The sequence below is a fragment of the Sturnira hondurensis genome, unplaced genomic scaffold (assembly GCF_014824575.4).
Source record: "Sturnira hondurensis isolate 20B ecotype Veracruz unplaced genomic scaffold, ASM1482457v3 Scaffold0010128, whole genome shotgun sequence".
In the NCBI taxonomy this organism is placed as follows: Eukaryota; Metazoa; Chordata; class Mammalia; order Chiroptera; family Phyllostomidae; genus Sturnira; species Sturnira hondurensis.
In genome coordinates this window covers 25,263,830-25,282,165 of record NW_028082759.1, presented here as the reverse complement: position 1 = coordinate 25,282,165, position 18,336 = coordinate 25,263,830, and the positions used below count along the sequence as shown (strand labels likewise).

The following is an 18,336-nucleotide window of genomic DNA, read 5'->3' as shown; positions in this document are numbered from 1 at the left end:
AATCAACTGAAGAGAACTGGAGTCGATGCTGTGTTCTCGGGACCCTTCCCCTCAAATATTTATGATGCCTTTTTTTTTAAGATTTTATTTATTTATTTATCTTTAGAGGGGAAGGAGAGGGAGAGAAACATCAATGTATGGTTGCCTTTCGTGCATCCCCTGCTGGGAGTTGGCCTGCAGGGAATCCACCTGCAACCCAGGCATGTGCCCTGACTGGGAATCGAACCGTGATCCTCTGGTTCACAGGCCCGTGCTCAATCCACTGAGCTATACCAGCCAGGGTATGATGCCTTTTTTTTAACCTACCAAGTAAAAAATATTCCAGTTACTAATCAACATCATTCTCTACTTCAAATCTTTAAAAATAATGTGTCAAGATTATTTTTGTTTTGTTTTGCTTTTGCGTGTTACATTAACTTAGCCACTTGTGTTAGAAGGATTTAGTAACTGCACAGGTTTCATGATAGGCTTTTTGTCGATAGTATCAACGTAACTAATCAAAAGTCATACTGTGTTCTTCTGAGGAAGGAGGTTGTTAGAGGTTTTTGTTGTTGTTGTTTTTTATATACATACACATATATTCCCCATAGTGAAATGAACTCAAAGGCTCCTTCCAGGTGGCATTCACATGTTGCCCAGCACTGAGACAGTCACAGGCTATGAGAAAAGCTTTGGAGGAAGCTTTTTTTCTTTAACTTGGCTTGTCTCATAGGTTTGTGATCATTCCATTAATTTAAAGACTGACTTACCCTACACTGTACTGTCCATCTCCAGATGCCCTGCAGTGGGTAGAGACCCTCAATAAACACAAGAGGAGGAAGGTAGTTTTCTAGTTTTTCTCTGGACATGTTACTGTGGACCTGAAAAGTGAATCCTAATGTAGAGCAGAGAATGGAACTTAAAAATAAGTGGAGGTTTCTAGTAACCATTAAAATGTACTGTGAATCCTTTTTCAAATAAGTCCACAACTCTATCTAGTTGTTTTTATAAAACATATCCAGAGAATACTAAAGAAAAACAATATAAAAACCTATCATTATGAGCCATGCATTTTAACAATGGTTCTGAGGCCCAGACATTGACGGTTTTTCATCAAGTCAAAAAATGAAAATAAAACAAAACTCTCCCAAGGTGATAGAGTGACTAGAAAATTTTATTTTCAGTCCAATATGACACTCAGAGTGTCCTTCTTTTTAAAAATTTGAGATTCTCACAGATGCTTCTTTGGAAACAGAGAAAGGTAGATCAAGGTCAGAATGACCACAACTTTAGATCTCCCACGACTTCTTTCTTTCAGTGACATTTTGTAGTCCCAAAGGGTGCTGCTTTCCACCCGTGTAACCATACCCAGGTTTCATGGTTTAACTTAAGTTTTGGAATAAAGGTAAGCGGATGGGCGTAGGAAGTGGAAAAATGATTTCAGGTGACTGGACAGAGGTTGTTTATGCTTTTAGATTCCTTTGCATTCCAGTGACAAATATGAGGATTGCAACTGATACTAACTCAGAACAAACCGTGGCGGCTGTGTAGCTGAAACACCAGTCATTAACTCTTGGGTGGAAGTGTTTGGGGGTCCTCACCTGCCTAGAGCTCCCGGGGAAGGGGGGGTAGCGTGACCACGTAAATTAAAGCAGAGGTGGACCCTGCATGGCTGCCAGTATGGGTTTCTCTCCCTGTTCTTAACAGTGCCCAAAATTAAAAAATATATATATATATTTAAACTTAAATATTGTCAGATAACTGCAGAAGCACTCATAAAACAAAAAAACTCAGATCAGAAAGTCATGATTTGAAACAGAATTAAAAGGAAAATGTCTCTTCAAATTGAACGTGGGTGACTCACAAATAAAAATGGTGGAGGGCAGCCTCAGCCAACAGCAGCTAGCTGCCCTTGCGGCCTAGAAAAATGTCTTACCTGGAATGCCAAAGTTGGAAAAATTTTGCACTGTTTACCTTCTCAACAGTGAAAGATTTGTTGTTTGGATTTCCTAGTAAATTTTAGATGTTTTAGATTCTATTATAGAGAAAAAACCTGTAAAGTTCTTAATACCTTTATAAAGAGAACCTGTATAATTAAAGCCTCATATAAATGTATAACTTTATATATATACACACAGATACATACACATACAAAAGATCCCTGATGAGGGTAATTTTAAAAGTTGCTGTTGACTTTCATGTAGGTTTATTTTGTGGCATTTCATGTGGAAGGCAGTTTTAAAATCCTCATTAAATTTTATTATTATAATTCAAAAACGAACATTTACCTTTCTCTAGAAACAATACCAAAACTCCTTAAAAAGAAATATATTCCATACAGAAATATTTTTATGTCTGGATATATAGTATTCATTTCAGTTAAAATGTCGACATCTTTCTGGGCTCTATATACTTTCTACATATATGAATATATCATTTTAAGCACATTTCCATAGATACATGGAAATTTAATCAGAAGAGACCCAAAGAAATACATGCAAAAGGTTTTCTTCAATTATCTAATTTGTATGTTTTATTTTTGCTTTTTCTTTAATGTTGGCTACTTCTTCTGCATAAGGTATAATAAATGTTTAAGATACATAAATTTTAAAGTTTTATTGTATATGAATACACCTTATAGTTACAACATAAAATATAGATGCTATATGACAGATACATTTATGATATAAATAAAGGTATAGTATATATGATATATAGTATACAATTCCAATAATTCCTTTGCCTTTTCTTTAACTTCAGCTAATAATGAATATTATTTCAGCCTTGACAGGAAAAGAAAAGAAGACAAACACATGCTTTTATAGCAGCTACCAGGCTGTAGTTCAGCAAAACCAGACGATCAGTAGATCTGGCCTCAATCGCTGGCTCTGAATTCCTCGGTTCTGTAGCCTCGGGCAAGCTTTAAACATCCCGTAAAATAACGGCATTGGTTCCTTCTGGCCAAACCATTCCCTGACTTTCAATGTAACACATTTATAAGAGATATGCAGCCAAAATTAAGGAATGAAACCTTTGCAAGCTAATAGGAGTCATGATGTATTGGCACGGGTTAATATTCCAATCATTTGCTACAGTCTACTAATATTTGTGGGAAAAGAATTTTGGCATAGCATTGTAACATCAATAAAACTCATTTTTCAAGTTTGAAAAAGAACCAGCACAAACAAATGGGAATGCTGGACCTTGGAAAAACAGAGAGCTATTCCCAAGGAGCCTGGTAGAACTCATACCCAAAGTGGGCATGAGACAAGGAGGAGATAGAAACAAAGACAGTTATTTCCCTAAAAGCAGTGATTCCCTTCCCTCGTTCTGTGATCCTTAAAGACACACAAGTGCAGGAACTATTTTTTTTTAAATCAAAACAAACTTTACCATGTTTACCTGAATTAAAATTGTTTTTAAGAACTATGTGTCATGAAGAAAAGTATCCTGTTTGAAAATTACAGCACGTTAGAACTTGTAAAAGGTTGACTAACTGATGTTAAAAGTTTTCCAGGGAAGAAACCTTTTCAGACAGACTTTGTTTCCCTAATTCTAATTTTTAGAAGTGGGGCGTACTTAGATATGCTCCCTCATGGGCCAACGGAAAGCAATTAAACTAGCGTGTCATCTCTGTTATATGTTTTTAAAAAATCAATTCATTCTATTTCCATTTAATTTAGGTACTATTCTTCAGGGAGTAATAAAAAATGTAGTAAGTATAGCTTAGAACATGTTAATCAAAGTCATTTAATGAAACTTCACTGGGATTTGACGTGTTGCTTTGCCCGTCTCCCCACCTCCAGGTGTCTTTGGGAAACACTGCGAGCTGAACAGCTATGGATTTGAGGAGCTGTCTTACATGGAGTTTCCCAGCCTGGACCCCAATAACAACTACATTTATGTCAAATTCGCAACGATTAAAAGCCATGCTTTATTGCTTTACAACTATGACAACCAGACGGGGGACCGGGCAGAGTTTTTGGCCCTTGAAATTGCTGAAGAAAGACTAAGGTTCTCCTACAATTTAGGCAGCGGTACGTACAAACTCACCACCATGAAGAAGGTGTCGGATGGACATTTTCACACTGTGATTGCCCGGAGAGCAGGAATGGTAAGGCGCTGATCATTTCCTAATACTAACAGGTGACCCTCGAAGGGGACAGTAGGGACCACCTGACCCCGATTCTGGGAGCATATGGAAGGTAGCTGTATAGCTAAGATGTCAGTAGACTAGTATGTGGAAGAGATGATCTTGTCTGATGACTTCCAAGGTCTCTCTAAATTTCATGAACATTTGATCACATGAGAGGTTGGGAGAAAGAGAGAGAAAAGAAAAAGGTACTATGAGGTATGCCCATAGAGACAAAGAAAGAATTCTTTCAATTTGTTTGTAATATGGGACCATAGCTGTTGAGTTTTGAATAATACTAAATGTAGAGGAAAACACCATTGTCATAGTTACTTCAGTGGGAGGAAAAATGCCTCCCTACTTCTGAAAGCATCCAAAATAAGGTCCCTACTAGATTTCCAACCTGACTTCTACAGTTCAAAAGGGTTTTGTTGGAAAATGGCAGAATCATCAGCTTCTCAGCTTTGAGTCCTTTCGTAGACAGGATAGAAACCCCTCATTTGACAGCGGTACTGGTAAAAAAAATTCAGCATTAAAGAAGGTGCATTTAACTCTGCAGATTAAATTGCATGAGGTACTACTCAGATTTCTTCGAGTGGCATCACCAAACTTTTAGAAAATAAGAAAAATATATTAAATGCTAAGTTTGACTAGTTATGATACCATTATTTAAGTTGTTTTTTCCTAAGTTGAGGCTTTCATAAATATCCATGTGATACCCCCAAGTTCACGGTGCTTTAGGGATCTCTAGAATGGCTGGATACTTTGCACAGTATGCAGAGAGATTTGTTAACATTCCTTTTAGAAATAAATAGTCTACAGAAGAAATATAAATTGTATCGTGAAACCATAACACTACCTTTGAAAATTGTCACTCACTTTTATAGATTGACAATAATTTTTCCAAAAAGTTGGAAAAATTATAAATTATTGAAAGCATTAATGAAGTGGGATATAAAAAGTTTTGTTAGAATTTAATATGATTTCCTTGAGAAGGTGGCAAGAAAAATATCTACATTGCTTGTGAGAGTTCATTGCATGAAGCATGTAATACATTGTAATAATTAAGTGATAGAAATAATTTAAAATACTTTAGCAAGTAATATTTGATGCACAGTGACTGTACATTGGCCCCATTCATTATTTCTGAAATGCAAGGTATTTAAGATGTACTTTTACAAATTTCCCATGCAAATGTACATTGTTATGGACAATTCCTCAAAATCATATAAAAATATTGACGAGAATGGGATATTAAGGACATGAATAATTTCTATATATAACGGAAAGAGACCTGATTCAGGAAGACCAAAAACCAGATCTCTGACTTTGTAAGTAACAGGTGATGCTAGTTGACCTGCTTGACCTCCCCCTGCTACTTCTTACACTTTGTCTGCTTTTATTAATAAAGTGAACCGCAAATGATAACCATCCTTATAGATTAATACTTGCGTAGAAGAGTTGGCCCTTGAACAACTCCGGCCTCAACTGTGTGGGTCCACTTACACCTGGATTTTTTTTCCACCAACACTGGTGGTGTTGCAGCCTATCATGGCCTGACAGGGTCCTGGGACTCAGGCAGATGGAAGAATACTCCCCGAGCTGTGGGGACATCTGGCATGGCTTTGTTCATGAGTGGATGAGCCACGCACACTGCAAGCAGCATGTCTCCCTGCATGTTTCTGCGTGGCGCAGGTCGTGGTCCTTGCTCCCCAGCGTGGCACCCAGCAGAGAGCCTCTAGCTCCTTTTCAATACTAGAACAAACAAAGCCAGCAAAAAGCCAGAAGATTCTATCACACAGCATAATTCTGCGCATGTGGGCCCACTGCATGTTATGGGAACCATTTATCTGACCCAGTCTCAAGGCTATGAGAACACTGCTTTCCTTAGTTACCCAGACACCTGGGTGAGGAAGGCAGACTGCCTCCACTTACCCTACAGTCCACCCCTTCTGGGTTCCTCGCCTTACAATCTCCACGAGGTTGTCTTCCATGAGGTTCCTTGGTGAGGAGGGCAGAGCCATGCACCCAGAACCTGCAACAGCAGTACAAGCTACAGCAACAAGCCAGCGAAACACAAGCGCTGCTGCCCAGGGCAGCAAGAACCCACCGCCTTCGTGGTCAGAGAGGCCCGCCATTCCGGCAAAGGATCGCCTGTCAGGCGTGCAGTGGCACGGGTCTCGGGGGCTAATGTCGGTAAAGCTGGACTAACACTGTGGTGGACATCAGGGACACACACCCAGCCTTCTGCTCCCTCTAGGGCACATGCCCCGCCTTGGGATGCAGTGAGCAACCTAAAGGCATAGGACATTGCAAGAGTACTTTCCTTAACCAATTCAGTTCCTCATTCAACAGGCTTAAGGAATATCTGTTGCATTCAGTGCATGAGCAGTGTGCAAAGCCAAAGCAGTCATCTCAGTCTCAGTGACTAGAGAAGCAGCTTGAGAAGAAAAGGCAGATAATGGGTAATACCACCAGGGAGTACACTTTACACAATGTCACACTTTAAATGCTTCCCAATTGGTTGGCCGGCTTTCAAGAGTTTTCTGAACTCAACCAGGCAGCTAGGGCCATCCCCAAGTACAATGACCAGTCCAATTTCCAGGCAGGTAAGGCCACCTGTGTACTTACACACCCACAGGGCTCCGGTAGGAGCTGCAGCCCATGCCTCCCAGAAATGCTCTGAAGCACAGGTGACCAACACAAGGCCCACTGGCCGAACCTGGCCCTCCACCTTGTTTTATCTGGCCCAGCACCTTGTTTCTACCCAGTGGCAGCGCTGAGCTCCTTGCCCCTAGTTAAGGAGTAGTTACATTTATACTGTCCTAAAATTATATTTGGCCCTTTGAAGGCAACTGTGAGGCTGATGTGGCCCCTGGTGACAGTGAGTTTGACACCCATGGTATAAAGTCTGAGTCTGGCACAGACCTATCGGGGTCTAGCCCACCTGGGCTCATCCTTCAGGGTTCTCAGTGCAAAGGGGAGCTTGCCCAGCCAGCTCAGTGGCCCCAGCTGTGAGCCACCCCAAGCCATCCCATATAGAGTAGCCACTAAACTGTCTTACCACTGCTGGGCCTCAGCACAGATGTCAGTCCAGGCAGCACACCACAAGGGATGTTCACTGTTCCGCTGATTCTGAAGCCACGTCCAATTTGAGACAGAAGCAGGAGAGATGCACCATGGGAGGCTGGCCGATGTGCTCAGGGGGAGTTCAGTGCAGACTCAGCATCCTGATTGGTCAGCCGCTGAGGCATAGGTATGAACCCTAAGCAATTATAGGCACCAGTAAAAGTAAGTCACAACCCTCAGGCAATATACAAACAAGCTTCTGGTTGGCCAGTAAGACAGTGGCTGGCTTAGGGGTCTTCCTGGGCATGAACACCAGGCCTTTCATGCTTCCACTGGGGTCTCAGCATCCATTTGCAGTAACAGGGGAGGACTCATCATAGACCATAGGGAAATCACAGAGGTGCCACGAAGAAGCATTTCGTGGTCTGCTGGCCCTCAATATGTCACCGTCAAGACTGGGGGTCGTGTCCCAATCACTCAGGGCTCTATTTGTAAGTTTCTTTCCACCCCTTGGTCCCAAGGGGCAACAAGACCAGCCAATGCATGTGCGGGCTTTCTTCCCAAGGCCACATCCAAGTGGTTGTTTGCCCTTGCTCTGGGCCCTCTGGAGAAGGCAAGAGAAGGTGCCCGTTTTCCCATGCCTGGTTTCAGCAAAGCATCCTTAGCTCCTACCTGCAGCCGAATTGGAGCTGCAGTCGGGTGAAGCAAGGCTTCCACCGCAACTGCCCCCCCCCCCCCCCCCCCCCCCCCCCCCCCCTNCCCCCCCCCCCCCGGCCGACTCCTCTCATTTAGAGTCTGGGGGACAGTTCACAAGCCCAACCCCTCAGCGTAGAGGTGGCGGCTGCAGCTCGCAGGCCCTGCTTTGAGACCCTTGTACCATTCAAGCCTTTCAGCAGCTTGGATGATAGGCCACAGGAGGTTCTCACTCACTCGGCAAGTCCCGAGCCCATTGTTGTACCAAGGCCCCAGTGAAACGCATCCCCGATCACTTCCAAGGATAAGGGGTCGCCCATGAGCAGCACATAATCACTCCAGCACAGCAGTCACGGCTTTCTGATCTGGGCGCCGTGCGGGGTAAGCAGCTGCAAGTCCTGTGGCCGTGTCCACACCTGTAATAGCATGCTTATATCCCTCTGGACTAGGTGGGGGCCCGATTACACCCACCTGCCCCTGGGTCCGTGGTACCTGCCCCCACATTACCTGTCCAGAATCTCCCACAGGCCTTCAGGGATGCTCTCACGAGCAGACAACACAGGTCTCACAGGCTTCTTGCACCTCTCCCAATGTAATTAGGCAATCCCCAGGTTCTAAGGGTGGACCACGTGGCCTTCCGCCCAGCATGTAAGAGGCGACAGTGTAGCCACGGGGCTACTTCCCTTCCTGAGGGACTGCTGGGTACCGTTTCCAGCCACTGCACCTTGTCCAGAGTATCAGCCTCATCCTTCCCAGGGGAAGCAAGAGCGGCACATCCAGGAGCATGACAGACAGGGATTTGTGTCTGGTGGCCTAATTCCCATTAGTCCTGCCACACAGCCTGTCCCCAGGGGTCTCTGTATAACCATTTGTTTATTTGTATGCCATGGAGAGTTCCATAACGTCAGACCCCAGGACACTGCCCAACTATCTGTGCAAAGAGTCAAGGGCGGGGCTTCATTGGCCACCAGGAGCCATACTGCTCGAAGTTCCGCCACTGGCTGCTCTGTCCCATGCCAGTGTCGGACCAGGTTGCGTCTGTCTCTGGTGGAATTGCTGCAGTGGTCCGCGCAGCAGGCTGGCCCCTGCTGGACCCATCAGCATACTGTGCCTCTGAGGGAATGGGTGCCTGCCTTCCCTGGAAGGGGCTGGCTTCCATCTCCACTCCAGGGACAGGAACAGGAGATTGTTCATCTACATAAATAACTGGACCTAACACTTCCTGTAGCTCAGCTCATAAGCGGCTATGGACAGAGGACTCCTTTGTGGCAGATAAGCCCCCCACTTGGCAAATGTGGGCCTCTGAGCTGTCCCACTCTGAAGCTCGGCCATCCAGTCCCGGACCCACCCTGCAAAGGGATACATGGTCCTAACTCTCTTGGAGGCAGCTGCTATTATGGCCTCCATGGCCAACAGGGCAGCACATACAGCAGCCAACTGCTTTTCAGTCAAGGAGCACTGTACCCCTGCTCCCTTCCATAGTTGGGACCGGAAACCCAAGGTTGACATAGCCCTCTGGTCACTGTCACAAACCCACCCAAAGCCTTCCTGTGTCACATGCACAGGAAGGAGCTCACAGGGAGGAGCAGGATCCAGAGCAAGGCCTGGACGTGCTGAACGATGCACTCGGCTCCTTGGAAGGCTTGTCCCGAGGTTGGGCTCCAGTCCCAGCTTACTCCCTTTTCCACCAGGAAGACCAGGGGCAAAGGACCTGTGTGAGGTGACACACATGCTCTCCAGTACCCCAGCAGGCCCCCAAATGCTGGGAGCTGTTTCCCGGTGGTAGGGGTCAGGCGTGCCTGAATCTCATCTATCACCACATCAGGGATGACTTCTGTCTTACCTGACCAGACAGCTCCCAAGAATTTGACACAGTCCAGGCCCCTGCAGCTTGGCTTTGCTGACGACCCGGCCACCTGGCCTCAGGTGTGACAGCACTGGAGTCACTGCCTTCTCTCACTCTGCAAGAGAATCACTGGTTAGCAAGATGCCGTCGATGGAACCTCTGGAGGCCATGGCCACTTAGCCAGATGGTCCCCCCCAAGCCTGTGACAGATATTCGGGCTGTGCAAGTGCCCTTGAGGGAGCACGGTAAAAGTCCACTGTCGCAGGCAAAAAGTCCACTTCCCGTGTGGAAGCAAACTGGTCAAGGGAGGAAAAGGCACTGGCCAGGTCAGCTCCAAAGTGGTAGGCTCCCGGCCCATTAGTTAGCCAGTCCATCGAGTCCACCACAGAAAGGCCCGCCGCAGGCAGTAGAGGAGTGACCTTATCGAGCTCCTGGGGCTCCCCTCTCATTCTCCATGTGCTATCTGGCCTTTTTTTTTTGCCAGCCGCACAGGAGAGTTCAAAGGACTGGGCAGTCCTGATTAGGCCCACCTTCTCCAACGGCCCTGCAGTTGCTGGGATTTCCTCCTGTCCTCCAGGCGGCCGATACTGTTGCACTGCTGAACCTGTTGCGGGGGTGACCATTGTCCAGGAGGGTAATCAGCCTGTTTCTGCAAATGGCTTTACCACCTGCACTCGCAGGTGAAGCTCTCCTGCGGTCATGTGTAGCCACAAACCCTGAATGTCGATACCCAGGACATAGTCCGACGTGGGGGAGACATAGTCTACTCACGGGGGACAGTTGCCCTTCCTGTCCCCACCTTTCCCCTATGGATGGGTTTCTTGGCCCTTTTCCTATTTACATTTTCAAAGGATATTTCTTCCCTCCTTCTCTGGAGGCTGGTGCAGCCAAACAGTCCTCTAGACACAGAGGAGGGGCTCTGGATCTACACCCCTGGGTTTTGGACAGATAATCTAGGCCTGCACCTAGAGCCGGTGTGCGAGCTCCAGGAGCTTGCCCACGTGCAGTGTGCCTGGACACCTGCACTCAGTGCGGACTCTGGCTCCTTCCTCGACTATGATGCCTCTTCTGCCGGCGCATTCAGGCCCCAGAAGCAGTGCCTGCTGGTGCCAAGTCTTCTCTTGGGGCCTCACCCACAGGCACCCCGCTCACCTGTGCTGTGTGAAGCCCGCACTGCTGTGGCTCTCTAGCCCCTTCCCTATCAGCGAACTTTCTGGGAGCCAGCTCCTTCTGGCTTTCCAGCAGCGTTCCAGGTTGCTTCGCCAGCTCTAACAGCTCCCACAGGCACCCCACCTTCTGGAACACCCGCAAAGTTCGGCGGGGATATGAGCTTGGCTGCGTTCAGAGCAGGGCAGGGGGAGCGGAGCATGCTTCTTGCCCGCAAGGATTCCAACCTCTTCTGATTGGCAGGCTGGAAGCAGAGCTTCCTGGGCAGGGCCTCAGTTCTCTGGCCAGGTGGCTCTGGGCAATTGAGTTCCACGTGTGTGCGTGGGGGGGGGGGAGCAGGAGCGGGAGGGGTCCAGACCCAGACTTCCCCCAGGTGCCACCGATTGCTGACCTAGGGAACTCGATTCCTTTTTCACTATGCGGGGAGGCAGAGTGCTGCAACTCTGCCCTTTGGAGGCCTTTCACCAGGGCGCAGGTTCAAGTCTTCATGGCTTTTTTTTTTTTGGCCTTGGAGTTTGGTAACTTTCCCACCTTGGAAAGTGCAGTCTCTTCCTCTTCAGCCTTCAGGGTTTCCACTCCCAAAAANCGCGCTGCCGTGGCTCTCTAGCCCCTTCCCTATCAGCGAACTTTCTGGGAGCCAGCTCCTTCTGGCTTTCCAGCAGCGTTCCAGGTTGCTTCGCCAGCTCTAACAGCTCCCACAGGCACCCCACCTTCTGGAACACCCGCAAAGTTCGGCGGGGATATGAGCTTGGCTGCGTTCAGAGCAGGGCAGGGGGAGCGGAGCACGCTTCTTGCCCGCAAGGATTCCAACCTCTTCTGATTGGCAGGCTGGAAGCAGAGCTTCCTGGGCAGGGCCTCAGTTCTCTGGCCAGGTGGCTCTGGGCAATTGAGTTCCACGTGTGTGCGTGGCGGGGGGGAGCAGGAGCGGGAGGGGTCCAGACTCAGACTTCCCCCAGGTGCCACCGATTGCCGACCTAGGGAACTCGATTCCTTTTTCACTATGCGGGGAGGCAGAGTGCTGCAACTCTGCCCTTTGGAGGCCTTTCACCAGGGCGCAGGTTCAAGTCTTCAAGGCTTTTTTTTTTTTTTGGCCTTGGAGTTTGGTAACTTTCCCACCTTGGAAAGTGCAGTCTCTTCCTCTTCAGCCTTCAGGGTTTCCACTCCCAAAAAGCCGAAAGAAACACACCCAGCTCACGCCCCGTGGTGCTCGGGCCCTGGGCTTTTCTAGGGCCTTCCCTACCACCCGCAGGGCTCGCTCCACTGTGTCTGTGCACCACTCACATCAGGACAGTCCTGGGGGAAGGCCGAGCTTCCAGGAGCCCTGCCACCTGTCCAGGAACCCTCCCCCCCACCCCCCCCAGGGATCCGGCTGTTGGCTCCTGGGCATTCAAACCACACTGCAACGGATTCTGCAGACTTGGCCAATTGTGTGGCAGCCTATCAAGGCCTGGCAGGTTCGTGGGATTTGAGCAGATGGAAGAATACTCACGGAGCCACGCAGACGTCTGGCCTGCCTTTATTCATGGGCGGGCAAGCCACTCATGCTTCAAGCTGCATGTCTTGGCATGGCACACGTCGTGGCCCTTGCTCCCCAGCGTGGCACCCAGCAGGGAGCCCCTAGCCCCTCTTCAACACTGGAACAAACAAAGCCGGCCAAGAGCCAGAAGATTATATAACATAGCATAATTTTGTGATGTAAGCACAACTGATGTTATGGCAAGGGTGTCAAACTTTTTTTCCCCAGGGGCCACATCATTCTCATGGTTGTCTTCAAAGGGCTGAAATAATTTTAGGACTGTATAAATGCAACTACTCCTTAACTGCTAAAGAGTTGATGTGACAGTCAGCCCCTTGAAGGCAACCACGAAGCTGATGTGGCCCCCGGTGAGAATGAGTTTGACACCCCTGTGTTATGGGAATCGTTTCGCAGACCCGGTCGCCAGGCTATGAGAACACTACTTATCAGGCTCGTCCAAGGTTGTGGGAAACGGCTTCCTTAGTTACCCAGACGGCTGCCTCCGCTTACCCTCCACCCGTAGTGTTTGGGTGCAGGATCAGGAGGCCGAGCATGCAGAGGGCTGACGGAGCTCACTGGTCTGTGCCATTTTCTGTGGAGCATGCACAGGAGGTCCTGAATTAGCCCCACATACTCTGCCCTCTGTGTCTGTCCCCAACTTACGTTTGGGGGGGGGTCCAGATTTTCAACCTCATGGGGGTTGGCACCCCTGCATTGCTCAGGGGTCCACTATTTCTGTTTCTGCTATCCCAAAGGACAAAATTGGATTAGTCCTGTTCTCCGGTACTTGATGAAATTAAGGCAGAACCTTTGTTTGCATTGGGAGACAGACCCTCCATCCTCCTAGATTTGGGTTTATGCCCCTTCCTGTGTTTTACTGACCATCTTTATAAATACCACACTTCGAACATTGTCCTTAAAATTTCACAAAATAAAATATGCGAAACTTTTTTATTTCAGAACTTACTGTAGCTTGGGGAGCAAAGGAGGGGTCACACCAAAATTGTAGAGCTCAAATAACATGGATATACAACAACCTTGGCCCTAAACTAGACCCCAGACAACCCCAGTGGTCACTGGGCAGTTTAGAGAGCCCTGGCTTTTATCTATTCTTGGCCTTGTGACCATGACTTGGTGACTTTGTCTTTTGATCATGTGGAGCATTCATACGTTCTGCTAGACAGAAGACTTTTCTCTTGTGGTGTAATTCATGCCTTAGGATGCAAAAACAGCTACTATTAGTTGTGATTTAAATATTATTGGGAGTTTCCACTTTATAGTAATATCCAATAATGCACTTTGATTATACACAAGCATGCTATATTTGCTATACAGTATAGTCCTTATAAATAAGGATTCTTACAAATGAAAAGAACATCTAATTTCTTTACATTATCTCAAATTTTTAATGCAAGTATAAATCCTCAAAGGTTGCTGTAATCATATTTAGGTTGTACTTTCAAAATCTTTTTTGTATACATACATGAAAGATTATTGAAAGAGGACTTTTGAAAATCAGGAATATAAATTTTTTCATGGGTTGGGCCAGCTGCATATGAAGAGTGTAACCCCAGAAAGCCATCTTACACCCCCCCGTATAACATCTAACAGACGTTAATGGCATTTTCATTTATCTGTGAAACAAAAGGGCCGGAGAAGAGTTTGCAAAGCGCTTTCCCACCCCTTATATGTAATTCTTTCACAATGTTAGTTTTAGACATAACCAAGAAATATGTGTCTATAATTTACTATTGGATTGTATTTCTTATACCAAATCAAAATGTTACCACAATTTCAAAACCATGCCCACACGGAAACCAGCCTTGGGCAGCATTGGCTGACAAGGTCAGAGGGGCCAGTGTGGCCCCAGGTGACTGCTCCCATCTCTTGCTGTGCAGGCGGCATCCTTAACCGTGGACTCCTGTTCTGAGAGCCAAGAGCCCGGCTACTGCACTGTCAGCAACGTGGCCATCTCCGAGGACTGGTGAGTGTAGCGATTCGTTTGGCATATATTATCACTTGACATTGAAAAGGGAATCCTAGGTTTGAAAGTAATTTTATTATGCTAAGCTTTCCATAGACGTTGAAGATATTTCATCCTCTCCAAAGGGATTTTTGTTCTGTAAAATAAAAAGTTAATAATTAGTGTATAACATGGGTAGAAAAAAAAGGTGTGAAACAAAGGAGTAGAGATAAGAACACAGTGTAGAAGGGAAGATGAACACAGCCTGTCGTCCAAGAAGCCTCGTGAGACAGTGGCCTGTGACTTGGGTCCTGCAAGGTTAGGATGTCTGTGACAGTTACTGACAGGTGTTTCTCAGTAGTGCCTCAAATTGGAGCACAGCGTTACCCCATCCAAAACATAAGTGATTTTAGTATAAATAGCAACAAACAGAAAAATAAATGTTGATGCAGAATCCATTGCATTAAACAACTCACTGGCATTCCTTGTCATCTCTGTAGTGAGGGAAAAATGCAACGTGACAGGAATATTAGAGTTGTCACTACTAATACCTTTTATCTTCTTCCAGATAGTGTGCTCTCTGCTAACTCAACATTGTATCTCAACATTGTATGAGATACATAAATGTATCTCATATAGCTATCTGAAAATATCACTTCCATAAGTTTTAGTATTATTTTTAAAGACTTTATTTATTTTTAGAGGATGGGGATGGGAGGGAGAAAAGGAGAGAAACATCAATGTGTGGTGTGGTTGCCTTTTGCATGCCCCCTACTGGGGACCCGGCCTGCAAGTCAGGCATGTGCCCCGATCGGGAATTGAACCAGGACCCTTTGGTTCACAGGCCCACGCTCAATCCACTGAGCTACACCAACCAGGGCAGTTTTATTATTATTTAGACCTTAAATAATCATGTCTGGTGGCCATGCATCGATCGGTAATGTTTCCCATTCAAATTTAGCACGCTATGTAACATGTGCCAGAAGAAGTTATCTTCTCTCCTGTGCAAATGGAACATTCTGTGAAACCTATCGTGTCGGTACTAGTGTACTTTTCTTTCTCATGGAGGACTCTTGACGTCCAGCCAAATCGAGTCACCGTTGGAGGTATCCGGTCTCTGGAACCAGTTCTGCAGAGAAGAGGGCATGTGGAAAGCCACGACTTCGTCGGATGCATCATGGAGTTTGCCGTGAATGGGAGGCCCCTGGAGCCCAGCCAGGCTTTGGCTGCACAAGGCATCCTCGACCAGTATGGCCATTTATTTCTCACTCGTTTAAAGAAAATGCAGAAAGTGTGTGGTCATTGAACCTCAAAGGGTGATGTTACTGTGATGAAAGTCCTAAAGATGCCAAATGTTTTCTATTGTTTTTAATTTTAAGTATTTACTCATAGCTGTGAAATTTTGCTTGGCATGCCATATAATATTTAACTAGGAAGTTAATTCTTATTTTCTGGAGTCTAAGAAAAAAATGTGTGTGCGTGTATGTACGTACAGACTCTCCCTTACAGAGTTATGGTAAAGATTTTATGTAAAGCAGGTAAAGGAACCTGGCACATCACGATGTGTAAGTGTGAGCAATAATGTACACAAAAGCGTGCTTGAAATTATGTAGTTCTGCATAAGAACATATACAGGCTGCAAACCCTGACACATCTTGAACAAGGAATAACTTGATTAATTGCACAGTGTAAAACAGGTTTTTTTCCTATTTGATTATTGGTTGGGTTTCCACCAATGATTTAGGAATTGTAAAAATAACATATTTTTAAAATTATCCTAACTTAGGTTGAAAATTCAGGAAATTCAGAAAAAAATATGAAGTGGCCTACGAAGTGGTTCCCCACAGACACGCTCAGGTTGTTGTCATGGCGATGATGCTGCAACACGAATGAGCCTGTTCTCACCATGGGTGTACACTTTGGTCCTTTCCAGTTTTAGTGACACATGAATAACCCTGGGATTACTATGTGTTCACAAAATTCTTTGCTCACACTATTTTCTTGCTTGAGATTTCTAGGAAGAAAGTTACGAAGACAGAGCTGTGAATACTTCCTAATGTTTGTAACTTCAGTATTTTAATGCAACTTGGCATTTGCCTTTATTTTTCCATATGTTATTGTTTGATTCCGAAATAGTGCTGTTGCATTACGTGCATTGTGATTAAACAAACGGCAGAGAAAAACCCAGAGTTCTCATTGCCAACCATTGTAAGCAGTTGGGTGCCCATCCTTCTGTCTCTTCTCCATGTTCACACAAATATTTTTTGAAATATTGATGTTTTTACTTTTAAATATGTTGTGAACATCGTTTTCAGTAAAAACAAAGAGATCTAAGCCGCATGCATTGCTAAACTACTTACCAGAAAGGTGATAGCTGTGGTGTATTCACATAGTTTGCTACTTCCATACATGGTGTTTTATAAGGAATGGTGGTAACTCCCCTTCAAATTATGCTCGTTTTGTGAAGTATACCATTCCTGATTTCCCAGAAAATTTGTAAATTGAGATAGAATTTGGAAATGAGAATTTGTGCCGACTTTTTCATCACTCCTTGTTATAACAGATTCTAAATTTAATCCTGCTGAAGAAGCATCGCTGGAAACATTTTATGCTTCATAAGTTGGTTTTATTTCTAAACATATCTCAGTTTGAGATGATGGATGTCACTCTCTTTGGATATGTTGGAATGGCATGAGATTCAATGACTAAATAGTTCAGAGCTCCCAAACTTGAGGACTTACTCTTACTTTTTAAATTTCAGGTTCATCTAGTGCCTACCGGGACTAACATTTATCGATATTTTAACTATGCACCAGACACCGTTCTCAGTATTTTACAGTGTTAGTTTATTCAACCTTCACAACCATGTTGTGAAGTAGATATTGTTTTTACTTTATAGATGAGGTCATTGGGTTACTCAGACTTTCAAAAACTTGCCACAAGTCTACCAGATAGTGAGTGAGCAGCAAACTATTGTAAATCCTGGGCTGGGCACCCGGCCTGGTAGTAGAGGCAAAAGATGGACCAGGAAGATTCTCGCTCCTGAGCAGTCTGTATTCTCTTTAAAGTCATTATTTCTAACCTATGGTGTGGCTATAATATTGCCTGGCAATATATTATATTCCCTTCATTTACTCATTTTCACACTCTCCTCCATGACTAGATCACACCTCCTCTTTTCGCAGACACCCACCATCTCCTGCACCCTTTTCTCAGCTAACGAATTTGCTTCCTAAGTTCAGAACATTGAAGTGATTGAAGGAACCCCCCCCCAAAGCTCATTCCTCCACATCTACCCATGCATCCTGTAGTCGTGTCCCTGGTAACCTGGTGTTGTGAATGGACACCTCCTTCTCCCATGAAGACCAAGCCCTTTCATGCAGGAGACTCCACCCCAAACCTTCTTAAAAAAATGGGGCTGCTAACTCTCACAGTGTTGCTTTCCTCCCACACTGCATGAAGTTATTTTGTCCATTTTATTTAAAAAAACTTTATTAATCCCATGTCCCTTTCTTTCTACCACCCTAAGTCTCTGCCTTTATTAGAAGAATTGTTGTCTTTGTCAAAGTAATTAATCCCTTCTTTTGCTAAGATCAGTTGTCAATTCTCATCTTATCTGGACTTCAGCCACAGTAGGACCGGTCCACCTCTCTGTCTCCCTAAAAACTCTTCACTGGCTTCTACACATGGTATACTCCTGGTCTGCTACTCTGATCCTTCTCCCCCCTAAACCTCTTCTGGTTTGAGTCTGTGTTCATTCTTCAAGTCACTCTGTCTGGTGCTTGGTTTTACCCACTAGCTCCAAGGCTGGTGGCCCTTAAATGACATCACCAATGCAGCATCCCTCAGAACCTTAGACCCTCACAGCCAACCTGCTCCTCCATTTTCCATGTGCATTTCTAACAAATGTCTCCAACTGTAGTTTAAAGCTGAACTTTTGGCCTTCCTTCCTGACTCTTCCCCAACCTCCT

General features: G+C 45.5%; 1 protein-coding gene across 1 annotated transcript in view; it reads left to right on the top strand.

Annotated features, from left to right (window-relative positions):
- Window positions 1-18,336, top strand: part of FAT4 (FAT atypical cadherin 4) — a 140,724-nt gene that overhangs the window by 109,741 nt on the left and 12,647 nt on the right. Inside the window, exons 11-13 of the mRNA XM_037058572.1 lie at window positions 3,786-4,093; window positions 14,301-14,386; window positions 15,434-15,613. Of these exons, the coding sequence (XP_036914467.1) occupies window positions 3,786-4,093; window positions 14,301-14,386; window positions 15,434-15,613 (574 nt within the window). The remainder of the gene's footprint in view (window positions 1-3,785; window positions 4,094-14,300; window positions 14,387-15,433; window positions 15,614-18,336) is intronic.